Genomic DNA, 14,863 nt, shown 5'->3' with positions numbered 1-14,863 from the left:
CAATAAACAGAAAATTAGATAATCTTTGCGCGATGATACAATCAAGTGACAGTGATAATCTATCACGACATGGGAGGTCGTGAACGTGACAAATCCACACTCCACATACGTCATTATACGTCACGTGGTGGTTAAGAATCATGCTATATAGTAAGGTGAAACGTGATTTACACAATTATGTTACAGATCACGCTCTTATAATTTTATATCCCGCATATCAAGAACATGACAAAAACACACACATGACAAGAGATAGAAGGTGATATAGATAGAAAAAGAGAACGACGACTGACATTCATGTAATTGTCATTCATAATAGGATGTGATAGGCAAATTCCATTCCATAGCGTGTAATTGCCTAATTGTTTTTATTTTTTAATCTTTAATAATAGTAATAATTTACAAGGTTTATTCAATTATTACCTTTCTCATTTTTTAATTTATTTTTTCTCTACTTACTTTAAAATGTTTACAATCGACATGTTGGTTAAAAAACAATAAATTTATTAGTAAATTAGATCTGTTGAGGTCTAAAATGGTCTGTGGATACTCATTGACAGAAAGATGTTGAAAGAAACGAGCCGTATAGTGAAAGAAAGCCAAATTAATTGCTTCACCATTACAAATATTTATATTAACCAAATCATTTTAAAATTGGAAAGTTCCTATTTTTGTGAATTCTAGCCGCGCATACTTTTGAAATTTCATGTATTCGCTATGGTTTTGCAAAATCGTAGGAGTGTTTCTCTTTTTATCGCGACCTTGGTCGCATACCTCTCAGTTAGTTACAGCTGGAATTTTGTCATACGTGAAAGTAGTAGGAAACAAATAGTAGCATCTATATCTAATCAACTGAGTTTATAAAATTGCTTACCTCAGCACAGTAACTGATTGGCAGCAAACGCAATACAGAATACTCAGTGACATGTGAGTTTTGAGTAGCATAAATGTACTATTATTCAACATATATTCATCTACACTCTGCTGCCTTTCTATTCACAACTATCTTTTTTCCCATAATTTATGCTAAATAATAAAGTGAGTTTTACTTTATTATTATTTTATTAGCTATAATTATTTTAAATTTCTTTAATTGTAGCGAAGAATTTAAATTTCTGAAAATGTATACGTATATGCAGCTTGATATTACTTAAAATAAATACAATAAACGGTGATAAAATTGTGAGCGTAATCATACCTGGAATCCTTATTTCAAAATTCTGATTAACTTAAAAAAATTGAGTAACATTTTTTATTACTTTATCCAATCTATTTTATTATTTTATATATATATAAAATATGTCACTATTTTCTCCTCTAAAGATTTCCTTAATTAAAATTTTAAATTCTAATGATATTTAGATTACTGTCTGCTTTTAAAATATATTAATATATCATAAAATTGCTAAAATATTTATGGTTCGTTGCCAGATTATTTACTTCTTCAGTCATATCCTTTAAGCACTTTCGCTCCCTGACCTTGAACTATACAAGTTTCTATAAGTGATCTTGGAGGTTACAGAAATTTCTCCACTGAGAAACACTTACTGCAGTAATTTCACGAGAGATTAGTATTTTTATGTCCTCTGTTTTTCATCCATTTTAGAAATGCTAAGTTGTGTGCTAAAGATAACAACATACTTCTTTGTTCACAGTATATTAAATTTTAAAATTTTTAACCAAACTATGTCGAGTTGTTTTATTCGATTGTAGCTAAATATTTTACAAACATTTGCCCACAAATTACCCATATTATAATTTCTTTTGTACACATTACATATCAACTAAATTGATCTCCTGCTTATCAAATTTAGTTTTAAAATTATTAATTTAGACTTCAGATTTTAAAATTAAACCGGTATGATTTTAAAACACTTCGTACTGTACAATGTGCTGCATGGTAACACTGTTTTTGTATCTAACAACATAAACCACTTAATTTTAACAATATTTGTAATCAACTCCGATCGCATTGTTCTTAATAAGCAAATACTTTAATTACGTGCATAGGATATTCATAGTTCTTTATATCAAGCGGTGTAATTAAAAAGCTATGATGTTCATAAAATTACTTTAGTAAGCATTTCAAAAAATATATATTTGGACTTCGGGTGACCTAAATTAATGGAACAGATCTAATCAACAAATTAAATATCTAAATTATTGTTCAACATTATCTCATAAATAAAAATAAAAAATAAAATACCTGAATCTGTGGAGTCCTCAGTTCTTAAATTTTTATCTCGGCTTACAGAACAGGAATCAATTATTTTTTGCACATCTGTTGTTGAAATTTCCGCTTCATTAAGCAAACAATGAGGCTCATTTTCTGTAAACAAAATTTAACAAAAAAATTAAAAATAAATATATACCGATATATCTAAAAATTAAATATATATATATTTAGATGAATGGAATACGTACATTTTTAAAGAAACAGTATTAATAACAATAATAAATATAGTAAGCTTCCTTCCCTAATGTATACGTTGCAATCTGTTCAACTAGTGAAAAATAAGCAACCCTACTATTGTGACAACGAGATGAGCATATGTATGACATGTAAATAAGTTGTAGTTTTGTACAGACTCAGGCCGACCATTCCTGAAATGTATGGTTAATTAAACCCCAAGCACCAAAGTATACCGGTATCCATAGTCTAGCATTCAAATCCGTATAAAAGCAACTAACTTTTAGTAAGATTTGAACTTCAGAAACTTCGAAAATCAGCTGTTAAACAAGTAATTTACGATGACGAGTTAACCGTTAATAAAATAATAACATATTTTCATTGTTGCCCAAAATTAATTTAATTCAAAACTTTCATTATGTTGATGGACAAAATAAAAATTTATTATCACTGAAGTACATACTGTACGTAATACAACGAGAGCTTCAGTGATTTCTTCACATGGGCACTCATGTGTAGACGCTTATCTTACATGAAACACGAAGCAATGAAATTTTAAACTATTACGTCATTGCATCTATTTATATTTTAATATAAAAAATAAAAATACTTTTTCTTTTTATATTTTTTAAAAGTACTAGTACCAATCCTTAAGAACAGCTGTTACATTATAATATACACAATAGTAACATTCGAGAAAAACATAACATTTTAATTAACATTTTGTTTACTGTTGTTACAACTACTGTTATAAAAATAAAAAGTATGATTTTCAAACGTTTTAAAATCTGTCGTAATGAGTAATAAAATGAGGAATCATAAGCTCTTAAATGATAATTAATATCATTATTTATTATAAGTGTTATATAGGTACTTAACAATTACTTACAAGTGCGCGAGGTAGACTAATCACATGATAAGATGGGAAAAAATAAAATTAAAATAATTTCATTGCATTAATGATAATAAAGTAATCAGTATCATAATAGCGTTTGTTTGTTTCTACCAGCTTGAAAAGTACTGTTGTTGCATTCTTAAGGAAGACTAATTGGATATTTTTTATTTTCAATTTTTAAAATGCCCTGCATTCCAATACTTTTTAAAAACAACAAAAATTTATTAGAAGAAGGGATGTCAAAAATCTTCCTATTCGAAGCAATAAAGTTTTCATCCCAAAAACGAACTAAAATGTAACATCTGTTTTAAATACTTAGCATTCATTTAATTTCTATCGTCTTCATATTTTAAATGCTTCGTAAAAAAAGTCAGTTAAACGATTTTTAAATATTTCCTATTATGGATAAAGCTTTATAAAGAGAAATCACTAGGCGCTTCTTATCCAGCAGAACAAATTTTTATCTCATATGGAACTGGTCTGAGATCATAAGGTTTTTATACATTTCACTAAAAGGATTTAAATCTTATAATTATAATACCACTTCGATCGGTACTTTTTTAAAAAATATGATTTAAATTTATATTTTTATATATATAAACAATTTATATTTTTATGAAGTGAAATTATAGTTTTGTTGTACATCAAATATCGAAGAAAATACATGCCATGAAAATTCAATTCAATAAGTAAAATTTTTTTATCATAATTCCTTTATTAATAATCGGTTCCAAAAAGGAACCACAAGTAAATAGAATTATAATAAGCGCTTGATAAGGGGTTTCCAATGTATCTCCTCAATAAAACATACATACACACATACATTCATGCAAAAGACGGTAGCTCAAATGTGATGTAAATATGAGACAATATGTAAAGACATAAGAAAATATTAGTTCATTTGTAAAAATGCACCTGAACAGATGCCCTTCATAAAAACTACAAAATTCCGTAAAACTCAAAGAAAAAACTATCATATAATATTAAAGGACAAGGGGGAAAAAACTGTAACATAATTTCTTTCATGGGAATGACTTTCATGGCAATTTCTTTCACGGGAATGAATAAATTTCAAAGGAATGTCGTCCCAGGTCCAGCACGTGAAGGTGTTTAAGTCGACGGACATCCTCATTGTTGACTAAGAGATTCAGCCCAAAAAGTGCAAAGTGTTTGCCTAGCCTATTTTGTGATATGAAACGAGTCGTATAAGGCAATCCCAGGTAGTTATAAATTTCTTCCTTCCGTGCAAACCATAGCGCCTCTGTAATGATTCTAGTTATATGATTATCTGTGTAATTATAAATAAATCACGTCAAAAATGGGAAGGTGAACAGGTGTACTACCTTTTTGATAAAAAAGAAAATGCTCTGATATTTGTCTGAATCGAAAACGAAAAGTTTGGCGAAATAGAAAAACTTTTATCAGAACAGCGTCACAAAATTAATAATTAAGGAAAAAGAAGAAAAATTGTTGAAATCATAATAATGCATGGAAATAATAAATATATGAAATAGTAGTACAGTAGTTAATAAATAAAATACCCGCCGGGTTGGTCTAGTGGTAAAACTCGTCGTCGTAAATCAGCTAATTTCGAAATCGAGAGTTCTCGGGTTCGAATCCTAACAAAGGGTAGTTGCTTTTATTCAGATTTGAATTCTAGATCTTGGATACCGGTGTTCTTTGGTGGCTGGGTTTCAATTAACCACAAGTATGGTCGGCCTGAATCTGAAAAAGAACACCTCACTTGCACGTCACGAACAAGGGATGCGACTGCCTACGGGCCCATGGGATATCTGGATTCTTCCGGAATTTTCATACGAAAATAATATCAATACAAAATAAAATAACTAAGAATGTAAAACAATTAAGAAGGCTTAACTGAAATGGTAAGGAATGTTCAAACCTTTTTTGCTTTTTCTTCTAAAAGCGTTCTACTTTGAAGGAAAAGTCAAAAACACATTGTATTAAAGAGTTTAAATATCTCTTGTTCTTAAATTCTTCAGCTTTCCTAGCGTGTTTTAATTAAAAAAACTAAAATAGTGCAATATTGTAACTGTTATTCTGAAAACGTTCTGCTACTCTTAGAGTTCTGTAAAAGGCTAACAATCATACAATTATGCTCTTCATCAAAATAGGTTTTTTCCATTATCATAAATAATATATCTATACATTTGACCGTATTCAAATTGTTCTATTTCAAATCTAGTTTTCAAGCACAAATAGAAAAGCAAAATAATTACAAAGACTTCTGAATTTAATTTTTTTTGCCTTTCTAGCTCTCTCTATTACCAAACATTTAAATATTGTGAAATTCAAACAGTTTTTCTTCCAAATATGTTCTATTGAACGTATTTGAAAAATATGTTCAATAGATAAAATTAGAAAAATATGTTCTATTGAACATATTTTTAAAAATTTGGATCTTACCTCTCTAGTTCACATTTTATGAAAATGACTGAAATATTTCATCGATTCTTTCATCGAGCAAAGTATTCCGCTCCTAAGGACTACTAAATACCTTATGGTATCAAAAATCAGTAACCTCCTTAGGTCCTTTAGCCAGTTTATTAAAAAAAAAATCGAAATATCTTTAAAATCTAACATTTGTTTTAAAGTAAATAATATTAAAATTTTCTAAGAGCATTATTTTTCAAAGCTACGTAAAAAAATCTTAATAATATCAAAGAAGTTTGACCACCTTCGCGCTGCTAGACTAATTGTAATTTTTTCCAGTAATTAAAAATTGAAATACTGCGATGTAATTATTTTTTCTCAAAACTACTATTTACTATTTCCTTAAAATTTACTGTTTTTATAAATAAAAAAAAGAACTAAATGGTATAATTAAAAAAAATATAGGTTCTTCTTTTACTCACGTCCTCTACAATTATTAAAATTACAATTCTATTAGCATAAGATTCTGAATCATTGAAATCTGTATTTATAAAATTAAAATTCTGTATTCCTTGCAATAAGGATTTAACAAGTTGCAGAATTAAAATAAAATCTGATGAACCAGCCAATTTTTTTACCATTAATATTAGTTAATTTTTATACACTAAATACATAACAAATGGATACTAATTTTACAGAAACTTGCACGGAAAATAGAGTTTAATCATGATATAAAATATATCCAATCTTTTAACGTAAAAATTTATGGAAGAACCACCATTGTTATTTTAAAAATTTTTTTTATAATTTAAAAAATTGTAGTATTTGCAACAGTAGAATTTATAATAGTTTTGAAATTTCAAATGGGATTTTTTCTTCTACGTGTTCAAAAAAAGAAGTATTTTCAGTATTTACTTGTCGAAATCCAATTTTTTAAAAATTCAGATTTAATTTTTTAAAACTTTTTTATTCAGATTAAATGATCTCCTTAGCAAAATAATTCTTAAAAAACATGTATTTTCTGTTTACTTTTTAATTTTTTTAATAAGAATCACCACTGTATATGTAGCCCTACCTGCTTACCGTATTATACATGAATAGACCCAGGTGAAGCCGAGTGGAGGCCATTAATATAACTTGCTCTAGCTAGTATTTATTTACCTTGAGATCACAAGACCCAACCCACGACTGCAAAAAGTAAAGATTAAGGTTGAGCCAAAGTAAATTTAATGATACTATGTATAATTTTTTTGGAAGGAATGACATTCATTAAAAATTTTAAAAACGGACTGAATTTACTGATTATTCAATTCGAAGCCTAATAAATAACCTTGAAAAGGAATTAATAAATATTCTTATGCTTTTTTTCTACAGAATTAAAATAAAATCATCATATTCTTTGTTTTCTTAAATTCACCATATTTGCAAACACATCAGATAAAATTAAAAAAAAAACAAGATTAACTCAGAGGAAATAAATAAAAATATTATTAAGATTATTCTTTGAATACATGACACCCAGGCATGGGATGCTTTTAGGTAGATTTCATAAGAAAGCTACCTAAGCTTTAATGGGTACCATGATTCGACTTCCAGAGAATTTCGACATACGTATCATCGCGTACCACATCCCCCAGACCCCAAAACCACCGTCAGTTCAAAAGTTTATATATACATTTATATATATATATGTTTTACTTTTCTGTGGGCACTGTAACGCCGTAATTTTGCGGCACTTTCAAATTGATACATAAAATATGACGACCAAAAATCTCGGTCAAGTTCGTAAGTGGGCAAAAGCGGACCATCGGGATGAAAATAAGTAGGCTATTTCGAGAAAAAAAATATCGCTAAAACTTTTCATTAAGTAAAATATCGAATTCATTTAAAGTTCCTACTATTCTTTTGATAAGGGGCCTAAAACTTATCTAAGTAAATTTTTTTTTGTATCACCAACCACTGGCCCAGAGGGTGGAAAAAATGGGGTTTCGAAGACAAAAAATATTATATCTGCCTTAATAGGCACAGTATCGAATCGGTTTAAATGATCGTTAGTTCCCTAAACATTACATAAAACTTTTGTCTGAAAAATGTTTTGATATGACCAACCCTTACCGCAAAGGATGACCAAAACTCTGCTGGAATTGTAAGAAGATGGGACTTATCGTATGCTAAACATGTCAAACATTTTTTCACATGCAACAATTGTCGTATTGATTAAATTTGAAGTTTTTCTTAACTTTAAGGTAAACATCTTTTTTATCCCTAACTTAGCACCGGTGAATCTACCTCCGCCTCCCGGCGTACCGAAAGAGATTTTTTTATTTTATAAAAATGATTATGCAATTTTCAGGATTGACTGATACCTCATATCAATTCTCCTACAACAGTTCATTTATAAAACATAAATATGCATCTCTTCTAGTTAATTAATATTTCTTTTACCATAACTCAATAATAAAAGGCTGTATATTTTTTCTTGTGGAAACTAAATTGAATAGTGCAAATTAAAGTGGTAATAAATCCCAAAAAAAGCTCGATTCAGCGCTGGAATTTCGAACAAAAAAAACGTCAAACAGAATCAAAAAGCGGAAAGAAATGAATAAACCGTGTTAGACTTTTTTTTTCAAAATTTAAATCTATTTATATCCTTTTTAAACCTACACAATTCTACAGTAAATTATGTAAATGATCTCATAGAATAAAAAAAATATATATATATATGCATTAGTGAATTTAAGTTAGTTCTATAAATATGACGGCTACTGTCATGCAGATTGTATCCAGTTTCTAAATAGGCTGCTAGAATGAACAGTAACAGAACTCTTATGGTAGCTATTTACATTCATGTCAAATTTAAGGCCATATTTCTCAGTTATAATCACGTTTTTAAAAGTATTTTTAACGTATAAAAGAACATGAATATAATAAGCCCACACATTTTTTAAATACAAATAACAAACGAAATTAATGAAAAAAAAATTATATTCTCTGTACCAAAAGACAACAGCAAAGTAAATCTTATCTACCCCTCTAAACACTACATAATACGGTGACTAATATATTAATCAAACAGTCATGTACAACAAAAATATTGTTATTTTATTATTACTATTAGATTCTTTACCTTAATCGGATGCTTAAGGTCGTACGTTGAAAAATGCTGCGCGAATTTACTTCAACACCTTTGTTTGTATCATTTAAAACACCTACAACGTAATAAACTTAAACAATATATTATAATAAGAGTATAATATTACAGTATAGAAACGGCCATTTAAAAAATTAACTGATAATTATCATTTACTATATAATACATTCGATCAATCAAAAAAGAATACTGTATTTCACTTCCCGTAACGCTAAATCACAATCTCTTAGAATTAATACTGTAATTTAAATGTTTATTTATTAACAAGGCCATTTATTTAAAATAAAATTACTTTTATATTAATAGATGATTGGTTTGTCTTCTTAAAACCAAATTGTAAAAATGAACTCTATTATATTATTTAGAAAAAAAAGGAAACGTTAATAACCCCACCTAGGAAGTGTAAAACCTTTTAGTTAGGTGCATACGTGTTCTATTGATACTGAAAGCTGTGACAAAGCAGTTTAGCTACTGGCGGGGCATTCCAACCTAGGCAGATCGAAGACTAGGAAGTATTCTCCGGAAGCGTGTAAGAACAGCCGCAATAGCTTCTGTCACCAAGTTAGGGACAGATAATGTATAAATAAGATACGAGTACAATGGAATATTATAAACAACATATTCACGTTTCAGAATCATTCCACAGGGAGTTATAAATGGAAGTATAAGATATTGTGAAAAAATAAACATAATAAATATTAAAGGATTAAATAAAGTGAGGTTGGGAATAAGGTGAGATTAATAACGGTGATATTAATATGAATTATTCAAAAAATAAAGTAGGAAAAAATTGGAAAAGGAATCATTCTGAACAAAAGAATAGAAAAATGTGAGTAAAAGAAAATTTTCATTAGTATTAGGATATTTTCTGTCAGGGTAGGAATTAATTAAAAGGATTTCCTTTTATGATATCTATAATTTAATGATGTTATGAAGGTAAATAAATAAAAAAGGAAGATTAAAGAATTTTTGACGAATCAGAAAATTGCTATAAATTAGTGAATATACAAACTAATGATTTGACTTAGGAAACGAGTAGGGCAAGGATGTTGCTAATCTCCAACCTTGTATAAAAATTTACGTCAATCATAAAATTAAAAATTTTCTAGGAGATGAATGGAAGAATGTTACGAGAAGAAAATTAAATTATATAAATTTTACAAATATCACGGTGATTTTAGAAAAATTGAAATAAACAGAGTATGTTCAACGGATGATTTTCAAAATCAGAAGATATTATGACAGAATCTGAAATGATAATTAATTGTTAAGGAAACAAAAATAACGAGATAAAAGACAGTTAGATGATGAATTTCTTTAAAAAATGTGATATGGACACCACATAATTTCCTTGTACGTCTATTAAATTACATATACAATTTTTTTTTAATGAAAAGTACATAAAATTGTATTTCATTAATAACTTTTGATATTTTTTCATATTTTTTTTTTATTATTGAATTATATATTATTCATCGAAAAATGTTTTTACAAAAAGAGGTTAATAATGGAATACAATGACCGTTAATAAAGAAATATATGAATCAATATATTTAAATTAAATAAATAAAAGTTAAAAAAAAAAGGAGATGAAGTCTGATTCGAACCGCTGTGCCTTCCCCTTGTAAGATTAAAATATTTCATTAAGATTTTATCTGGCTATAACACTGGAGCCAATTAAAATAAGTACCACTTACGATATATCCTTGAAAATCTCTCTATGAAGGCTTATTACTGGAGTTAAGAAAAAGTCCAAAATCCAAATTCTGTTTAATTTTGGATTTTTTTGACACTTTTGGTTCAGTCGATTGCAATCAAAAGAGGATGTGCACAACTAGATGTTACAAGAGTCCTAAATCTAAAATTTCAACAACCTACGGCCAATCGTTCTTGAGTTATGGGAGATACGTACGTACGTACAGACATCACGCCGAAACCAGTCAAAATGAATTCAGGAATGGTCAAAACGAATATTTCCAAGTACGTCCATGTATTTCCTTGTACTTCGTACAAGGAAGTAAAAAGGGTAATAACAAAAAGGTTATTACCCTTTACGAAAAAAACGAATTTACGAAAAATAAACCGATTATTAATAGAAAGAAACATAGATACTAAAAAAAAGGGAGAAAATTTATTAGAAAAATTTGGAAATATAGGCATGGAGAAAGTGAAATGCACAAAGTGAAAGATGAGGATAATCAACGAGAGTAGAAGCTTAATCAAAACAATTTGAAAACTAATTAGTAGAAAACGTTTCATAAGAGAAGTATCGATTAAAATAATACTAAAAAATATTATTCAAACAAAGAAAGGAGGCCGGAGACGATAAAAATGACAGACAATCAAAAATGAAATGAGAACAATAAAAAATTTAACTGTTTACCTAGAAATAAAGACCATGGAGATGGAAATTGAGCAATGGGCTCATTTCAATACAGATAACTGTATAATGATGATTAAATAAATAAATGAATTATTCTACTTAACGGAATAATTCATTTACTTTACTGACTGAAATAAGAAACATTTATCTTTATAATAAAAAAAAAAAAAATATATATATATATATATATAATTAAAAAATGTAATTATGCTTTTTAATTAAATTTTCATAAAAAAAAAGAAGTAGAGATCTCTACGAAATTACTCAATGGAGATTAAAAAAAGGAAAATCAGTAAATAATTTTTAAAAAAACTAAAGATTAATCTTAATAAAATAAAAATTACATTCTGTTGCTGTACGCAGTTTGTTAAAACTAGTGATAATTTAATATGCAGGACAGGGAGATTTACCTGCATTCTATTTAAAAATAAAAACCTTTTATTTGTCGCCAATAACACAGCAATAAAATCAACATTAATAATTTATAAATTAATAACGTGTACCTTTCAATCGTAATAACTATATAAATTAATTTATATAAAAAAACTTTCAAGGTTAAAAGTACATCGTTAACTATTAAACAAAATATTTGCTTGGTGTCACGCAGATTTATAATTTACTGTTTGATTTAAGCTCTTTTATCATGAAATTTAAAAAGAAAAAGAAAAAACACCGGATAATGTAAACTAATTAATTATAATCATATATATAAATAATCATTACGCAGAAATGTTTAAAAATAAGCAAGCATAAAACATAAATAGTTCAAGTGTAACTTGTCAGTATGTTTAAATAAACACACTACTTTACTACAGAAATATATAAAATTAAAGGCATCTAGGCCATTGATTCTCAACCTTTTTAGCTCCAAGACCCCCCCCCCAAAAAAAAAAATATATATAAAATAAATATTTCGCGAAGCTCCAGTCCAATGAAGTTAAAATTATTTAGCTAGGTTGATAATGACAGATATGAATATGCATGTATGAATTGTACAAACATGAGCAATTTACAGGTTCCAAATTGATATGAACGTGCTCCTTGTAATTTGGTCTTCTTGCGTAATATTTTCCGTGAGAGCGTCCTATTCTAACATGTATGTGATATATTTGAATACGTCGTGCTTTCAGCAGTAAAAAAGTGGCATAAGGGATTGCAGAATGCTAGTTTAGTTTTGAATGAGAAACGCGCTTCTGGTGACTTTATTTAAAAGCGTATTTTCATTGAAAATAATAATAATTGAGGATTCGGGTTTTTAGTGCGAGCTCAAACAGTGTAACTGTTTTTTTTTTCATGTAGATTCTTATGCAAAATGGATAAATTTGTGAAAAAACGTAGTGAGCCAGAACAATGAATACATCCAATGAATCGATGGGTAAAAAGACAAGATTGTATAATGACAGTTATTTAAATTATGGTTTTACCTCATTGGATAGAAAGCCACGGTGTGTTGTTTGCATTCATCGGAGAAAACTTGAAATTTCTCCGATGAATGCATGAAACCATCAAAACTAATTCGACACATGGATTAAAAAATCCGAATAATAAAAAAAACCCTTAAAATTTTTCAAAAGAAAATCAACAAGCTTCTTTTTGTAAATCAAGCAATACTGATAAAAGTACATTTGAAGCATCTTATCTTGTAGCATAAAATGTAGCCAAGATGTCCAAATTCCATAAAATCGGAGATAACTACATATTGCCTCCTGCAGTCGATATGGTTTGTTTTAAAAGGGGTGGAAGAAGCAAAACAAATTGAAAAATTCCGCTTTCTGACTACACAGTATCAAGGTGAATCGATGACATAGCTGTCGATGTTCGCGATTAGATAATTCAGCAACTAAGTTCAAGTTAATTTTTTAGTATTCAATTTGAAGAATCAACAAATGTGGCATACAATTCTCAGTTCTGATGTTTTATGAGATATGAATGATATTATGAGATAGGGACAGATGAATCAAAGAGAATATGTTATGCAAATCAACAGCCGGTCATGCTAGAGGACAATGGTTTTTTGATGTTTTTTATGAAGCTACTAAAAACTATAACATAGATTGAAGAAAATGTATGTGCAAAGGCGATAACACAAAAGAACAGTGGATTTCTGATAAACTAAAAGATGGTCTTACACCAAGGGAAAATTGGACGCACTGCTTCATTCACAGGCATGTTCTTACCGTAAAAAAATATGCCGGAAAATCTCAAACAAATGTTTTGTAAAGCTGTAAAAATGGTTAATTTTATTAAAGTCGAGCATTACAGAAAAGGCTGTTTGCTAAACTATGCGATGAAATGGGCGAAAAGAAAAAAATTGCTTCTTTTCCACGCAGAAGTCCGATTGTTATTGCGTAGGAAAGGTTTAACCCAGTTATTGGAATTGCGAGATGAATTAATAATATTTTTCTGGAATAAACAAACGCCATTCTCAATGTTTTGGCTTACTTAGCTGATGTATTTTTGCATTTAAACGATTTGATTATCAGTTTACAAGGACGTGACAAAAACATTTTACTAATGACTAAGTCAATGTTTACATTAAGAAGTTTGATATAATTATTCGCCTTCAAAGCAATAATTTTGACATGTTTCCACTCACTTCCGATTATATTGAGAAACATTTGGATGAAGAAGGCACTATTATTTACCACAGTTTGGATAACATGAAGATGCATTTGCGTGAGCTAAAACTTCAGTTGGCGAAGTATCTCCCCGAAGATAGAAGTGATTTCTCGAAGAGATGGGTACTGAATCCATTTATTGAAAACCTTGTTGCAGCTGCTAAGTTACCGGTTGAAATTCACGACCAGCTCTTCAAGATGTCTGCCAATGAAAAGTTACAACTGCAAATCAAATATAAAGATTTAGATACTTTTTGGCTTGCCCGTCGAAGTGAATGTGGAAATTTAGTTACCGAAGCATTGAAACATTTATTAATCTCTTTAGCCATGTTTACCTCTGTGAAAAGGGTCTTCCGTCTACGGTTGCGCCAAAAACTAAACATTGGAATCGTAATTTATCACTTAAAAACAATTTGAATTTTTGTGTTTCTAGCATAGATCCACGTATGGAGAAACTTTTAAATTAAAAACAAATTTAACTATCTCATTATCTAATTTTCTTTACACGTGTATTACTTATAAATGTAAGTAAAATGTTTATAATAATTTTTTTCTCATAAACTGATTTCATTATTGTTTACGTGTAAAGTTGCAGATTAATTCTGGGACCCCCTTTCATATCAACGCGACCCCAGGTTGAGAAACGCTGATTTAGGCGTACGGAGCTAAAATTAAACGCACAATCCGCGTCCGCGAATCATTCAGTCTTTCGCCATTGAGTCAAAAAAGATAATTATAGCAAATACAGATAAAAACGACAAAACTATTTTTCACTTATTTATAAACAGTACCAACAGTAGAAACAATAGTAAACAATAATTATTGTTTACTAGCTGACCCGGCAATGCTTCGATATTGCTAGATTTGAGTATATATATATAGATTAAACTAACACATTGAAAGTTTAATCAAACATTAAAAACTGAAAATATGGAACTTCACAAAATTTAACCTTTCCATTTCCCCTTTCACTTTTCCCCCTTCCTTTTTCCTTCCCCCTTTAACTTTTCAC

General features: G+C 28.8%; 1 protein-coding gene across 1 annotated transcript in view; it reads right to left on the bottom strand.

The window, feature by feature from the left end:
* LOC142322190 (uncharacterized) overlaps positions 1-14,863 on the bottom strand; it is a 750,399-nt gene that overhangs the window by 270,526 nt on the left and 465,010 nt on the right. Inside the window, exon 5 of the mRNA XM_075360980.1 lies at positions 2,207-2,329. Coding sequence (XP_075217095.1) covers positions 2,207-2,329 — 123 coding nt within the window. The remainder of the gene's footprint in view (positions 1-2,206; positions 2,330-14,863) is intronic.

The sequence above is a fragment of the Lycorma delicatula genome, chromosome 3 (assembly GCF_047948215.1).
Source record: "Lycorma delicatula isolate Av1 chromosome 3, ASM4794821v1, whole genome shotgun sequence".
Taxonomy (NCBI): domain Eukaryota; kingdom Metazoa; phylum Arthropoda; class Insecta; order Hemiptera; family Fulgoridae; genus Lycorma; species Lycorma delicatula.
The sequence above is the reverse complement of the archived record's forward strand: the minus strand, read 5'-3'. Positions and strand labels throughout refer to the sequence as shown.